The sequence below is a fragment of the Propithecus coquereli genome, unplaced genomic scaffold (genome assembly GCF_000956105.1).
Source record: "Propithecus coquereli isolate 6110/MARCELLA unplaced genomic scaffold, Pcoq_1.0 Scaffold4, whole genome shotgun sequence".
Classification (NCBI taxonomy): domain Eukaryota; kingdom Metazoa; phylum Chordata; class Mammalia; order Primates; family Indriidae; genus Propithecus; species Propithecus coquereli.
The window spans coordinates 7,659,897-7,677,039 of NW_012149729.1; the positions used below are offsets into that span (position 1 = coordinate 7,659,897).

At 40.2% G+C, this 17,143-nt stretch overlaps 1 protein-coding gene across 1 annotated transcript in view; it reads right to left on the reverse strand.

Annotated features, from left to right (window-relative positions):
* Positions 1-17,143, reverse strand: part of ST7 (suppression of tumorigenicity 7) — a 272,179-nt gene that overhangs the window by 20,128 nt on the left and 234,908 nt on the right. Inside the window, exon 12 of the mRNA XM_012652738.1 lies at positions 83-233. Within this exon, the coding sequence (XP_012508192.1) occupies positions 83-233 (151 nt within the window). The remainder of the gene's footprint in view (positions 1-82; positions 234-17,143) is intronic.

The following is a 17,143-nucleotide window of genomic DNA, read 5'->3' on the forward strand; positions in this document are numbered from 1 at the left end:
TCATCATGAACGCTCAGGGAAAAAGAGTTTTAGCACCTTTTCATGCTCTTAAAAAATGTTTCAAAGAAAGAAAATTACTTACTGCCTTCCCATGTACAATGCAAAAGATTCAAAGCCCCTTCCACCCTCTTCCAGTGTGCGAGATGAAAGAAGGCATATGCTATTGCTTCACTGTCTCCTCTCTTCAGGATGTGTTCTGGGGGTAGGATTAAGCTTTTCATTTCTAGTAGGTACTGAAATAAAAAAGGCAGGAGACAGATGTGTTAATACATAGTAATTTGGAATTCAATATTGAAAATAGGTTGATTTCCCTAAAGCCACCATTTATAAGCATTTCATCAAACCTGCAACCTCATTACTACATTTGAAGGCAATTACTAAAACATTCAGCAGTCCAAAGTTTGCTGACAGATGGTTAGCCTTGTACTCATTTCCTTCAGCGAAGATCAGAGGCTTTCAGGCTAAGATACTCTAATCAAAGAAATATCTTTAGACTGAAACAGCATAAAGGAAAATGTGGAAGACACAATAATTTGGCATAATTTTGGAACCAGAATGAAAATGTATAAAATGGACACATGAAGGTTAGGAAGTTACGTGGCTAAACCAACTGCACCAGAGAGACTTGAGATTGAGTAGCACTGCCCATTATTTTCTTCTATACAGATCTGTCAAGGAGAAGGAGCTCCTGCTGTGAAAGGAGCCACCCACAGCTGCTCAGACGCTAGGGGGAGGGAGGGCGGCAGCCGGAGCATAGGAGGACTCTAGGGAAGGAGGAGGGGGCCAGTACGGACCCAAACTGCAGTGTTCCTTTTCCAAAGACTTCGGGTAGGGGGTCTCAGCTTGTGCCTCTTCATTCCTATCTTCTATTACTACAAAGGAGGTGGGAGTACAGGGCAAGAATGGATATTCTTCCTGGGGGCTGAGAAAATACTACATTTCCATTTTTACTCTTTCTATAGAATAAATAGAAAGAGAGGCAAATTTAGAAGGTATTTTATATTTGCAAATGTTAACCTCTCTTTGCTGGCTGGCATTATCCCTGTGCTCCACTCCTCATTGTCTCCGCTCCCTGATCTACCCAACACACACACACACACACACACACACACACACACACACACACACACACACACCCCACCACCACCACCGAAGACCATAACAACAGCCCAAGCATCTCTTTTAAAAATGGAGATTAGCAGACAATGGAGGGATGTGTTTAATTAAGATGGGATGAACACAGCAAAGTGCTATTAGAAGAGATGTTCACAATTTTAATGTCAGAAATAATTGCCTGTGGATTTTTCTGTCTGTGGAAATTTATGAAAGAGGGTAAAGGGGGAAAGAGCCCTGACATACATAACGGAGACCATGACACAACCATCGATGTTTCATTATCATCTAGCTGAGGATTTATATACCCTTGGCCATCACCCAGCTGCCTTTTCACCCCCTCCCCTGCTGGCACACGGCGTATAGCCCAGTAGCAGCTGGGAGGACACATTTGGGCATCTTGGCTCAACAACTGAAACTTTACTCACTCTGGGTCTGATATCTGAAGAAACGTCCAAACCTCTAGCCTCAAAGCCGAAAGAGTAGGGAAGTGAGAGAGCGACACCCAGAGAGCAGCAGAACAGGGATACAGTCATCACTTTGGGGGCATAGGTAGGATAGAACGCCCTCCTGGATAGAAAGACCTCAATAGGACCTCTTTCCAGGTTGGTCCATGAAAAGTGTTTATTATTTTGCTGGGAACTCCTCAAGTATGAATTCCAAAAGAACTTTTTGGCCACTTGCGTTTTTCGGTTCTATAAGCTACTGCTTTCCTCCTACATCTTGTATTAAACCAGTGTAGGGCAAAAATCTTTTGGGGAAAGTAATGAAGAGAATTACCTGGCAATCCAACTAGCACTATGTTCATAATGAATATCAACCATGATATACATATAAAAGGTGGATTTTTATGTTCAGAGATACCTGGTTATCCTCTCGTGATTTTGTTACCTTAATAGAAGCCATTATAATGTACATTGCTACTGCCAGTGACGGTCTTAAAAGACCTCGAGGCTAGGAATCATGAGAAAGATGCGTAACTTGTAAAGTGCTATGAACTGTATTAATTGTTTCAGAGTAACTGAGAGAAGGAAGATCATTTGATTAGCCTTAATAATCATCAGGAAAATAAAGAAGGGAAATTTCTTGCCTAATGAGAGCCCTAGAATAAGATTTTGATCTGAGTGTCTAATAATTGTTCTTAGCCACCCTGCCTGTCAAATAGCCAACTTTTTGCAGGATCATGCTGTATGAACTTTGAAACAAACTAAATATGAAAATAACTAACTCATGTGTTCCAGGTATACAGAAATCTCTTTAAGGCTCCTGAGAATCAGATGGTGGCCGAAAGAAAAGTGTAAACTACCATTCCTTTTATGTCTATGGTGAGGAAAGGCTTTCAAAATAATTTCATTAAGCATCTATGAAAGAACTCTTCTCTTGGCCTAAAGAACCTTTAGGAATAGGAGCACCTGAGAAGTGGGCCTGGTAGTTACTTGCACTTGTGGGTAGAAAAAAAACTCGGAGGAGGTAGGGCAGAGGAAACTTGGCAATGGGGGTGGCATTCAGAAAATTACTGCCAAGGGGATACTATAGATCTGCACTGTCTGTGTTCAATATAGTAGCTTCTACTACACATGGCTACTTAAACTTCAATTAATTAAAATCCAACAAAATTAAAATCCAGTTCCTCAGTCTCACTAGTCATTTTCAAGTCCTCAGGTGCTGCCCATGGTTAATACCTGCTGTACTGGATAATGCAGGGGACATTTCCATTATTACAGAAAGTTCTTTTGGACAGTCAGTGTAGTCACTGATTGCTATAGACAATGGTTTCTAATCTTCAAAGAACTGGCTAATTTTTAACATGAAAAAATTTGGCCAGGTGCTGTGGCTCATGTCTGTAATCCTAGCACTTTGGGAGGCTCAGGAAGGAGGACTGCTTGAGGCCAGGAGTTTGAGAGTAGCCCGAGCAACACAGTGAGACCCCATCTCTACAAAAAATAGAAAAATTAGCTGGGCATAGTGGCGCATGCCTGTAGTCCCAAGCTACTCAGAAGGCTGAGGTAGGAGGATCGCTCGATCCCAGGAGTTTGAGGTTGCAGTGAGCACTTCAGCCTGGGCAACAGTGAGATCCTGTCTCAGAAAAAAAAAAATTCACATATTGGCCACCAGGGCATCCATGTAGATTTGAAAAACATCAGTACAGATGTGTGAGACAGATGGCTTACTCAGCCTGAGGGCTGAATGGGATGCACATGGGTTTAAGGTCATTGCCACCAGTCCCAAACGTAGGCCATGAGGTAATGCTCCATTTCTTCTCTACGTTCTCTCTAATCTCTGTGTATGTGTACTTTTCACATACACCCTTTTATTAGTTGTCCACATGTCCTTCTTCTCAGACAAATCATAAGATCCTCAAGAGCGTGAACCTTGTCATTTCCATCTTAATTTCCCCTCCTGCACCTCTCATAGAGCCTTGCACATTAAGGTAATATTTTTAAAAAATTGAATTAAATTGAAATCTTACTTCCCAAGAAGTCTCTCAAAATGAATACCCCTGGCCTAATCAGCTTCACCAAAGCAACTCACCAAGGAAACTTAACTCTTCTTTCACCTTATCTATTTTATGGCAGAAATAGGTTATGCCTATAAAGTAGCTTTATACTCCTTTATAGTTCCAAACAAAATGTTGGCCCTAACCAAATGATGAAGGCTAATAACAACAATGTGTTATGTTTTTGGCCAGGCTTAACATGGCTGGCAAGATCAGTTCTCAACATGTGCAACATTTAAATTAGAAAGGCATGGAACAACATTTCACATCTTACTTGTCAAGAGAAAAATAAATGAAAGAGGGCAGATCCCTATCCACAAGTATGCAGAAATCAATTAGAATAACTATAGCTTGCAAATCAGAGAACAGGCTCTGGCTGTCCATAATAATGACTTGGTTTCTACTAGCTAAGCCAGCATTCTCCACTATCTTGCCCACCATCCTGCCTCTAACTTCCTTCCCAGATTCTCAAACCATGCTGATCTTCAAGTACAGTGCTTCTAAAGGTTTCGGAAGCAACTTTTCAAAATCTATTTGTGTCAGAATCTAGTTCCTTATGCCCAATACAGGAGCATATAAAGTCAGGTCACACATAGAGGAGCAGAGGGCTGTGGTCTTTGGGTGTGAGTAGCACCTACTCCTGGAGGTATCTGAGCGAGTCTGGCTCGCCTGTCAGGAAGGCCACGGAAGAGATTTGGCCCATCAGAGGCCACTCTAGGTAACTGCTAAAGTCTCTTTTGTTAAGATATTAAGATTCTATAATAATTTGAGTGAAATGATCCCAAAGTTATCCTTCACGTAGATATTCATGCCAAAGAACTAATTCATAACCTCCTTTTCGGGATTTTTAATATCAACAATAGTATAAGTCCTATAAAAATCATTTGCAAAAGTTGGAAATAAACAAAATGTGAGAGAACAAGTTAATTAAATTATAGCACATTTAGATGATGGCTATCAAGTTGTTCCCAAAAACTGGGTAGTAGAAGAATATATATTAGCATGGGAAAATGTTCATGATACATTGCTAAATGAAAAAAAAATTGTACCATAACAATATATGCAGATTATTATTTTGACAATAAATACGTTTATGTAGGCATTACAAAACATTGGAAGGTCACAAAATGAATGCTTGTGGTGACTAAATATTTGATTTAACAGAGATTAATTTTTTTGTGCTCTTTTTGTGCTTTCTAAGTTTTCTGTACTAAAGATTTTAATTTCTCTCTACATGTATGTGTATGTGTGTATGTGTATGTATAATACAAAACTATTTTCTACACTTGCATCAAAAACACAAAAAAGCAAAAACTAACACACAAAAGATATTCAGAGATGGCAACTTTTGCATATCTATAATGCTTTGGTGCAACTGGCTCTGATAAAAGGGCCTAAGACCAGAAATGACATTTTTAAAACATCAATAAAGAATTCAGAGAATAAAACCAGTGCTATTTGGAAGAGATGCTACATATTCTGAGTTTCAGTGTTGTGTATTTCCCTGGACTCAGGAAGATACACAGCAGTATCTGCAAGTAACCACGGCTCACTCAGATCATGCTGTGATAGAGACTGCGGTGCACACCCCAGGATTCCCTGCCTCACCCCCTCTCATCTGCCGTCTGCCACTTTCAACTGCTTCCTGGAATCCTGGCTCTACTATTTTGCTATAAGCCCTTGGACATGCTATTTAATTTCTTTGAACCTCAGTTTGCTCATCTGTAACACTGGAATAATAAAAACATATGTTTTGCTGGTTTTAATTTTTGAAGATTACATAAGATAACATACATAAAGCATTCACATAGTACCATAACGTAAGTGTAACATAAGTGTTCACTGAATAGCAGCTATTTTTGCTAACCAATAAAATGAAATGTTCATATTACCACAGAGGTAACTTGTGTTTTGTGTGTGTGCATGTCCCACAAAAAGTTTTGTTTCCAGGTAAAATACTTTAGCAATTTTATCATAGCAGCATATCAGTTGAAGAGAAATGGCTACCAAAAGCCACCATTCGACCAAGATGGAAGCAAGCATAAAGCAAAACTGAAACAACACATTAAGCCTGGCGATCTGTAGTTCTACTCAAGGGTCCTCTTCACAAGGTACCTGTTTCTTCCTGGTCCACTTATCTATTCATCAGTTACCTTGCTTCATTCAAAAAATATGTGAGCACCCACAGTATATCCCAAGAGTACAGACACAGGAGCAGCCACTGCTTACCCAAGGACATGGATATGGAAGGGTCCACAATTTACCTCAAGGGCACAGACATGAATCAGGTCAGGTCCCTACCTTGACGATCCATAATCTTTGTAGGAATACAGGAGGAAGAGAGAAAGGGTAGGAGGGAGGGAGAGAAAAAGAGAGAGAATGTAGAGACAAAGAATAAAATTCAACATGATGAGTACCTTAGTAATAGGTGCATACTTAGCACTAAGGAGCAAATGGGGAGCATTGTGTCGGACAAGGCTTCACGGATAAAGGAAAATATGAGTCAATCTTAATAAATAAACAAGAGTTTACACTGCAAAAATGGGGAGGGAGGAATTCCAGATCAGCATCAAAGAGCAAAGCAAACAAAAAGCACCAAAGGGCATGATTTGTTTATAATGTGGTAGAGCTGGAGTACTAACGTACTAGCAATTGCCAACACTGATTAAGCACTAACACATGCCAAGCATTATTTCAGCTACTCCTTACACCTACTCTGTGAGAGAGCTAATATTATTTAATATTATACCTATTTCACAGATGAGAAAATGAAGGCTTTAGGAAGTTAAGTATTATGACTGGCCCAGGGTTGCCCAAGTTGCATGTGGCAGAGCCTGCACTTGAACTCAGGCTTTCTGCTCCTCTCCAAGGGAATGAAGCAGGAACAACGGGTTGTAAGAGGACTTCATGACATGCTCCCGATGGTGTCTTTTACCTTGAGTTACTCCGTGGTTTTCAAACTTTTAGACACAGAATATAGTTGGCCCTTGAACAACAAGGGTTTCAATAGCGTAGCTCCACTTATAGGTGGATTTTTGCCAAATGCGAATTGAAAATACAATATTTGTGGGATAGGAAACCCACAGAAGGCTGACTTTTAGTATACTTGGGTTCTGCCGGGAGAGTTGGGGGTCCTAGAACCAGTCCCCTGCAGATACTGAGGGACAACTGTAATTTGTTCAAAGGAAAAAAAGAAACCTAAAAGATACATAAAATTGATGAAAAAACACAATTGTGGGGGAACCTGAGGGAGGGACTCAAGAGAGGTCTGAAGACTCCTCATGGCTCCTAGTAAGATGGTTTGAATGCCACAGCGGTAGGCAATTTGGAGGTGAGCTGGTGCAGTTTGTGGCTTTAAGAGAAATGAGTGAGTCATATGTAGGACAGGGAAGAGATGGAAGTTAGCAAGGTCTTAGAAAGAAAGCTCCTATGATAGTCTAGGTGAGGGCAGATAAAATTGGGGGGTGGAGGGGAAACTTCCCCAGGACTTGTTGCCTGACTAAATATAAGACTGAAAAAAGGAACCAAGGGTAACTGAGTTTTTTAGCTTAGGAAACTAGAATAATGCCAGCTCCTTAACTAAGATAAGGACCTCAGAGGATGAAGATGCTTAGCAATGGGAAGGCAAAAAAAAAAAAAAAGAAAAAAAACCAGTTTGAAGTGTCTGCAGAACACCCTGGAGAGATGTCCTGAAGGCAGCTGAGTGTACAGGCCTGGAGCTCGAGAGAGAAGCTGGAGACCCAGACTTGGGTGTTCTGGGTCACAGGGGGGCGCTGAGCAATGGCAGCACATGAGATCTCCCAGGAGACCTTCGAGCAAGAAAGAAGACAGCAGTGAATGAAGTTCCCAGGAGAACCAATATGAAGGAGTAGGCAGGACTGGAAAGGAGTAGAAGAATGCTCAGAGACACAGGGGTGACACAGAGAGGTGTCATGCAGCAGAGATGGCATGAGGATATAAAAAGTGGTTGGTCAATGGGACCAAATGCTGCAGAGGTATGAAATAGGATAAAGTTTGAGAAGAGGCCAAAGGATCTGGTGGCCCAGGTGGGAGTGACCTTGGTAGAGGTGACTTTGGTGGGGATGGCCTTGGTGGAGCAGTTGCAGTGCTTTTCGTTACAGAGAGACTTACTAGAAACTTTCTATTCCTGAGAAATGTGGCTAAAAACTGGTTTCTGTTTATTTTCCTCTGGGTCATATTTCCACAATACATTCTCCCTGCTCTAGTCCAAAAAAGCTTTGGAACAAAATATGACTCAATACAAAGAAACTTATATTGAAATAATATTTCTGAAATGTGCCATTGATATACAGTATTATAGACAGTCTGCCAGGGTATTTTGAATTTCTGCTTCCACGCTTCAAGCATTTTTAAATGCTAAAACCCACTACACATTTTGTTTCCTAAATTGGATTAAAAAGCAATTTTATACTCTGTCAATCAGCTTTACCAAGATATAAAGAGAGGATTGCTCTAGTGTTTGCATGAAATAGAATTTCCATCACTATAACAACGTCCTGTAGATACGCCATTAGCATATACAATTACCAGGATGTTTTTCTCCACAAGCCTCTTGAAATCCCCATGAAATTAGAGTTTCTAGATTAACATTAGTTGAGCTTTTTTTTTTTAAAAAAAGTATATTTTTAATGGGAATGAATTTCTGTCGTAACATTCTTCATTCTTTCCTCTTTATTTTCTCATGACTTTCCACACTCCTAGACTTACAATTTAAAAACTAAATATCTGTTAGGTGAGGTCCTCACCTCACTATTCTAACAAGCCCAGGCTGCCCTTTTGGTGGAATGAGTTTCAGGAGTGTGGCCGCCCTCCGCTCCCTCAGGGAGGCCTCTTGCGCCCTCTGCTGCCCCCTATGGGCCCAGTGAGAAGAGCACACGGTTTAACAGCTGTGGGATTTGGGGCAAGCTTAAGACAAAACCTACCCCACTTCCCACCCATTGATACTGGTGATTTTTCTCCCTCAACAGCTCAACATACAACACCCAGGCATCCCAAGGAGCTGGCACTGGTTCCCATGGCCCCTCCTAGCTGCTCAGAGTGGGTGTGAGGCCTCCTGTTCTATGGGTGGGACCTTAGATGATTAGAACTTTCCAATGAGAGTGGGTCACAGGCATCTGTTATTATCTAAACTGAATGCAGAGGTGCCTTGGGATTGTTGGGCCAGACTTTTCATCCCAGTTTCAACCAGAGAAGTTCTACTTTTACTTGCTTATTTATTAAAGTTTCATATAGAATTGCAGTAGAAAGGGAAAAATGTTTACTGCTTACAAAAAATCAAAAGTTGTTGTTTTTGTTTTCATAAAAGTAACAGCTAAGCTACCGTTAGTGGTTTGAGCACAAGCTGGCCATAGGGGGACTATGCCTGGTGGTGAAGAGGACCCGTGACTTGAGCCCTCCTTGATGATACTGACCAGGTCAGATTTTTCTATCAGCCGAGGCTCAATTTTGGGGACCACCATGTCCAAGGCTTTCAGAGTTGAGAGGTTTGGGTATTCTGTACACAGGCCACTCCCGCAGTGCTGCACACTTGGAGAATGTTTATAAAAGCAAAACACAGGGGCTGGCTTCCAGGAGTTACACAGCACCCGGGTTACCCTTCCCCCAGCTCCAGTATGAGCTGGCTGCCTCCTTCTATGGGGTCCCACAGCACTGTCTTCTCAATGACTGGGCACTCCTTCAGAGCACAGATCCTGTAGTGACCAGTGTCCCAGTGCCTGCCACATACCTGGCGGTCAATAAGTGCCAGCCGAATGCACTGCTGGGAGGGAAAAGAGGACTCTGCTGTGGAATTGTGCACCTTTGGAGAATACAGAAGCTGATGGGAGCAGCAGGAAGATTATCCTCTTCCTGGTGAAGGGAAGCTGGGACATGCCTCCCAGTTATTCTGTTGGAGCAGAGTGATACTGGGTACGTAAAAATAGTTCAAATACGTTGTGGCTGACAGGAGACCTAGCAGGGTATGTAGCTTCCAGCTGAGGGAGAAACATGAAGAATTCCTCTTTTGAGGGCATGAGAGCCCTTCCGCCTCTGACAATGAGGACAGAAACCAAGCCAGAGAGGGCAGGGGCAGGGAGGAGAGGGGAGATGGGCAACCCAGGCTGGGAGACTCCAAGTCCAAACAAGTCTGAAAAAAACATCTTATGACTTTCAAGTGGGCCCCTACCTCATCTGTGACTCTGGGCACCTGGAACCCCTGACCACATAGCCTGCACTAGGGGAAGTTTCCCTACCTCCTCTCTCTCTTCTACTCACACTGCTCCTCTTGCCCTGGGGGTCGGTAGTGGAGCATCACTCCAACGGCCCCTGGGAATAAAACAAATAACTGCCTGTTTTTTATAGGCTGAAGAAGAAAAGCTTGGGAAAGAGTGAAAACTTAATAGAATCTGGAAACATTTTGCTGGAGGAGAAAATAATGATGAGTTCAGAATGCATGTGTGTGTATTAGGGACTGTTAAGGTAGCCCTACAATCTACTTATTGAGACAGGAAAATCTGAATTACAGCATGGGAAGAAACGGTATCCTCAGCCTCCTTGGGGTTGGGGTGGGGACCCTGCCTTTGTAAAGAAGCGATAATGAAAGTGGAAAAGGCATAGATGCTTTATGAAGCAATCTCACTCATGCCTAGAACACACTTACAGGCCTGCTCCATGTGAAAAGGCAGGGGGACAAGAGGAGTATGGGGAAGTTTCACCCCAGACAAGAAGTGCTATGCTGGGGCCAAGGAGCTGGTAGAAAGGGGTGGCAGGAAGCAGGGATGGTTCTCTGTTCAGAACAAGAATATAAGACACAGGTCAGAAATAGTAACTCTTAACCAGCCACAAACAAAGGACTTACCAAGCAGCTACAAGTTGTGGAATCTCTGGAGACAACAGCTGCAGCCAGAACATGCTAGAGCCTCCCTCAAATCTGGAGGCCTGAGGGACCCTGAGGGTACTCAAAGTCAGAGGCTGGGGTACCACTGTTACACTCTCTGGTTGGCCTTCTTCAGGCTAGGGTGACCCAAGAAGTACCTGTTAATGCATGTTTCTAGGCAGCCTCTATTTCCACCTAGCCTGCAAGCACAGAAATAGAGTGGAAGATAAAAGGGAAGAGATGATGAAGGGGCCAACATGTATTTAGCACATACTGGATGAGTTACACAATGTAATTCCATTTCCCTGTCATCAGCCCTAGGAAGCCATTGCTTTTACCCCCATTTTATCAAAAAGGGGATGGGCAGGAACCTAATTAACTCCCCCCTCCCTTACTTCCCCATGGTCCTATGGACAGGAAGTAGTGAGAGTCATTGTTCAGAACACTTTTGAACCCTTTCAATGATACTTCACAGCTCTGTCTACCTTTAGGTTGTTACCCCTTGATCTGCCATTATCATTAATGTATTTTCCCAGTAATGACAGGAATTCTATATAATGGGTCTGAAAATTCAGAAAAGAAAAAATATAAATGGCTAAGAATGTTCTACCTTATTAGTAGTGATAAAGAAATGCAAATTAAAGGAACAAAATTCCATTTGTACTCAATAAATTCATAAATGTGTGTTGTTTTCCTTCTTTCTTTTCTTTTTTAAACAAAGTGTTCAGTGATGGTAAGAGTATGATGAAATGGTGAAGAAGAAGTTACCTGCTGATGGCTGTGTAAACTGCTACAATCTTTTCTGGTAAGCAATCTGGCAATAAATATCAAAAGCCTTAAAGTGCTTCCACATGACTCAGTAATTCCCATTCTGTAAATCTACCTAAGGAAATAATCCTAATGACTAAAAAATGTTTATGTCCAAAGAGGTTCACCACAGAAGTTGACCTGTAGTGTCAACCTGATGTCTACAATAGGAGACTCAAGAAGTAGATCATTCTCTTCAACAAAAGGTGGTGGGAAAACTGGATATCCACATGTAAAAGAATGTAACTGGACCCTTATCTTATACCATACACAGAAATCAACTCAGAATGCATTAAAATCTTAAATATAAGACCTGAAACTATAAAACTCCTAGAAGAAATCATAGGGGAAAAGCTTCATGACATTGGTGTTGGCAATGGTTTCTTGGATATGACACCAAAAGCACAAGCAACAATAGCAAACAGATAACTGGGCCTATATCAAACTGAAAAGCTTCCATGTAGCAAAGAAAACAATTCACAGAATGAAAAGGCAACCTATGAAATAGGAGAAAATATTTGCAAATCATATATATGTAAACGGTTCTCATGGAAAAATATAAGGAACTCTTACAACTCAATAGCAAAAAGAAAAAAAAAAAACCAAACCCCAATAGCCTGATTAAAAAATGGGCAAAGGACTTACATAGACATTTCTCCAAAGAAGATACAAATAGCCAGCTGGTATATGCATCAAAGAAATGCAAGGAAAACCCACAAAAAAATTTACCTTACACCTGTTAGGATAGCCACTATCAAGAAAATAACAAATGTTGGCAAGTTTGTGGAGAAACTGGAACCCTGGTACACTATTGGTGGAAATGTAAAATGGTACAGCCATTACGGAAAACAGTTTGAAAGTTTCTCAAAAAAATAAAAAATACAAATATCACCATATTATCCAGCAATCCCACTTCTGGGTATTCATCAAAAAGAAGTGAAAACAGGATCTTTAAGAGATATTTGCACTACCATTTTCACTGTAGCATTATTCACAATAGCCAACAGGTGGAATCAACCTTAATGTCCATGGACAGATAAATGGATAAAGAAAATGTGATATATACATACAATGGAATATTATTCAGCCTTAAAAAAGAAGGAAATTCTCTCATATGCTGCAACATGGATGAATCTTGAGGACAGTATGCTAAGTGAAATAAGCCAGCCACAGAAGGACAAATACTGCATGATTCCACTTATATGGGGTATCTAAAGTAGTCAGACCCATAGAATCAGAGTAGAATGGTGGTTGCCACAGATTAGAAAGAGTGGGAAATGGCAAGCTGCTGTTCAATAGGAATAGAGTTTCAGTCATGCAAGATGAAAAAGCTCTAGAGATCTGCTACACAACAATGTGCATATAGTCAACAATAATGTACACTTTAAAACTGTTCAGGGGATAGATCTCAAGTTATGAGTTTTTTACTATAAACACATACAAAAAGAAGTATCCAGTTACAGGCACTATCTTAAAAGGATATGAAGGTACATGAATAAAAGACTTGAACTTCAACATTAAGTTAAAGGATAACCTTTTTAAGGTCAAAGAACTCTGAAAATCTGATGATCCTCTCTAAGAAACAATAAATATACCTCCAATGCCCAATCATAAAGTCCAAGTTGAGATCTATGATAATTTTTCAAAATATTAAAGTATTAAATATAAGTACTAAAATGCATAGAAAAAAGGCTAGAAGGAAATAGTCTTAAATATAACTAGATGATAATATTATGATTTCTTTATACTTTAATATAAAAATAATTTGTTTTTATAATAGGACTATAGAGGAACAAACATATCTAATACTGCCTGTAACAAACAAATAATTTAGCCTCTTTTTTGGAAACTTGTCAGAAAATGGAAGTTTATATTTGGCACCTTGAACATCCTTCAGAACAAAAATGTGTCTCCTCACAGTGACAGGCTTGCAGTGTAGATGGAGCAGACTAAGAGCACATAATCGTTAGTTAATTCAGATCTGTGTAATTAATGTGTCAGTGCTAGAAATGTCTCTCCCCGCCCCACCCTAATGTAAATTGTGAAATTGCTGAGAAAGAGCAGGGTGAGTGGGGGATCATAGTTGCAGGGAAAAGGCCACAAATCCAATAAACTATAACAATACAAAGATGAAGGTATAAAACCAAGATGAGGATAGCCCTTCATTTGTCCAGCATCACGACTGAAATTTTCTTTTAAAAATGGAGAATACTCCCTTTAAATGCAAAACTTCTATCTTAATCCTATTAAATGGAAAACATCCTCTAATGGATTAGAGACTTGTCTGCCTTGTTGAACTGTGTGCTTAGTTCTTGAAAATCACCATCAACACCCCCAATTGTCTTCAAAAAGGGGTAAACAGCAAGTACATAATCAATGCACCACAGTGAGAGACCAGAGAGGAGAGAGACTAATTCTGAATAGGAGGAAGAGGCTTCCTGGTGGTGACTTTTAATGGTGGTGGGGTGAAGGATGAGTAGGATTTCCTTAGAGGAAGCAAAGAGGGAAAGCGAGGAGGATGTTTCTGGAATGATGAACAGACCATCAGAAGGAGATGGAGAAAGTGAAAACTAAGTTGGGTCAGACTATGAAAAGTCCTAAAGAATCTCCCAAGGGGTTTATACTTTCTTCTGCAGGAGGTGGGGACACAGCTGCACGAGGGGAGTGACAATTTTATTTGTAATGATGAGTCTCTGTACCTGTCTTCTCCTTACTAATTTTCTGCAATCTAATAAAATTTCAGAAATTCTAGTGTTCAGCATCTAACTGACTACTTAAGGGACTCTCCTTCAGAGCAGAGACCAGTGTCTTTTCACTACTTCCATTTATTCCCCAGTCCTGTGGTGTGGTAAGGAGCAACACTTACTTCCTACTCCTCATATTCGCAGGTGAAGAGAGTTCCTAAGAGTAAGCCTCATGGGGTAAATGACTAATATTTATCAATGGATGGTGAAATATTACCTATGTACCTTTGCTTAATAGGATACCAGTTGAAGCTAAGCTGGAAATTTAGGGAAGGCAGTTCTCAGTTATTATACTTGGTATTCTTTTTCTCTCTCTGAGCAGACTATAATTAGGTAAAATAGCATATAGATACTGAAAATTCCTGTGGTGGGCCACTGACAACTTCCTGTGATAGAGAAAAAGAAACCATGGAAGTGTTTCAGATATGATAATATCTTGAAGAAATCTGAATTGTCTGTTAAGGAATTGAATGCCTTGGGAAGCAATGTGCCCACCATTATTGAAGGGTTCAAGCCTCGGCTGGTCTGCCCCCTGGTGGGATCTGGGAGGCACTGGAGGGCAGTATTAACATTTAAGAGTAGATAACCCTGAATCAGTTCAGGCTCTGTTATTTATTTGCTGTATGACCATAAGCAGGTTACTTAACCTCTCCAAACCTTCAGTGCCCTCATCTATGTAATAGGGATAATATAATGCACCTCACAGTGTTGTTATGAAAAACAAATGAGAGGGCATTTGCAGTTCAGTTAGCACTGTGCTTGGCACATAAACATTCAAAAGAAACCAATAATAAAAATAATTATCATAACATCACTATGAGTAGAGAGAGAGTCAAGCTTAGGATGGGAAGGTGACCTAGATGATATTTAAGGCCCCTTTTCACACCAAGAGTCGAAGAGTTTATGTCCTTCACTGATGTTTCATATTCTAGAATTAAGGCTATTCTCTCCCTGCAAAGGCACCACCAATTCGTGTGTGTTTGCTAGAAGTATTAGCAAGCAGTCCAATAAACGGCAGGCATGTGTAAAAGATGTTTAGAGCGCACTGTATACAGTACACATGCATCAGAGGTTTGTGGCTAATTCTGAACAGATGGGGCGAGTGACTCACAGGGCCCTTTCTCCATGGAAATGTCAATAGAAGAAGAGGATCTGGAAAGAGACTCCCCCTCAGCATAATCACTAACAAAGCAAAATGGTGAAGAATCAGTTTACCTAGGTACCCTACCTTTTCTCAGTTTCATAACTAGAAAGAATGCAACCAAATATTTCAAACGTTTGCACTTTCAGAATAATTTTATTTATTCTGGAGTGCTAGTTGACTGTGTCAAATTCTTCCAAGGCTGCCTTAAACTTCTCCTTAGGGCTTATAATATTCTTCTAGAGGCTCAATTGACCATTTCAGAGAATTAAATGGCTACTTCAGTCAAAATATCTAACCAACAAGTAGTGGACTGATTTTCTATCTTGTGCCCCAGGATTACAAGGCTGTAGTTACGATAACTGGAAAAGTTAAGATCTGGTTCCTATTAATAGATATGAGGGGCCCCCTGCAAGTCAAATATAAATAATTTTAATAATTTGCAAATATATAGTGTTCAAGTGGTTTCAATGACTGTCAAATGTACTATCTCACTTGATATAACAGAAGATAGACCGGGCTTATATTCTGATCTTCATTTAAAGATGAGGGGAAACTTTGAGTTCAGAGACGCTAAGCCCAAAGTCCCATGGCTGATAAATGACAGAGCCAGAACTTGAACGCAAGTTTTAGCCTCAGAATCTGACTCTATTGTTCAATACTACTTCTAAAAGAGCCTTATTTATAGTCATAGAATATCTCTATAGTTAGAAAATGGGGTTCAATAAATATTATGGATGACCTAAGTTTACTGTAATTCAGGATAATATTTTCATGATTAGTTTTAAAATTTAATCAAAGTTGAATAAACATTTTTAGCTTATGCAAAAAAATTATATAAGGAGAAATATTTATAGCACATATATACAATACATAAGTCTACAAACACTACATCAGTCATTACCCACAAGAATTAATGGATAAATACATCCTTATGCAAATGTGGCACTGTGTACCACTCTTCAATTTCCTGTTAAGTGAAAAGATGACCTTGACTTGAGCAAAACCCCAGGAATGATATTAGATCACTTATCTCTGTTACTCTGGCTATCAGCAAAATAAAGTAGGTAATTCCATAAATCATTTCACACACATACATACACACCCCCATCCTTCTGTAATAGTACCACAACACAAGTAAAACAGCCCTCCTTTGTCATTTCCACCGGTAAGTCTTCATCAGACATTTTGCCGAGAAAGTTATGCTTTGTAATACTTGATGTGAACTGCAGGAAGTTTCTTAGAGGTCAAAGTGTGCTTAATAGTGAGACTGCAAATGGCCTTCAGCTGTGTGCCTATCACACAGCGGGTACTCGAATACAGGTAAGTCATAAATACATGTTCATCTCCTAAATAAAAGATTACAGAAATATCCTATGCCCCGATTTGATTCCCTTAAAATCAACTTGAGAAAAAATATATGGGAAATACTGGGCATATATAAACTGGTCAATCATGTGGTTAACAACTAAGACAAATATTATCTATTATGCTATATATACCTATTAAAACGACACTCACAAATCAAAATACTTCATACTTCGAGGTTTTCTCTATTATTTTCTTGCCAATATTAATTAACTATCATTTATTTACAGAGACATGGAATGTCACATTAGCCAGTACTTTTAAATCAATTTTATTCACAACAATGTTTATTTCCCAAGTTTGGTCAACAGAAGACCATAACTGGGTGAAATTCCTACCAAATGCATCAACACTCTCCGGATCTCCACATTTTGCCAATTTCGGACTTCCTGACCTGGCCTGCCTAAGCAAGGTCTATCCATTTACTCTCTCTGCGTGAAGTCTGAAAATCAGCTCCAAAGCCTCTTGAGTGCAGCTTTTGCTTAAAATGAGGCTAATGCTCACAGACTATACAGGCCTCAACATTTGTTGGCTGCAATTCATTTCTTCATAACCGGGCATATTCGAGACATGACATTGTGGTCAGTGAACGCTTTCTC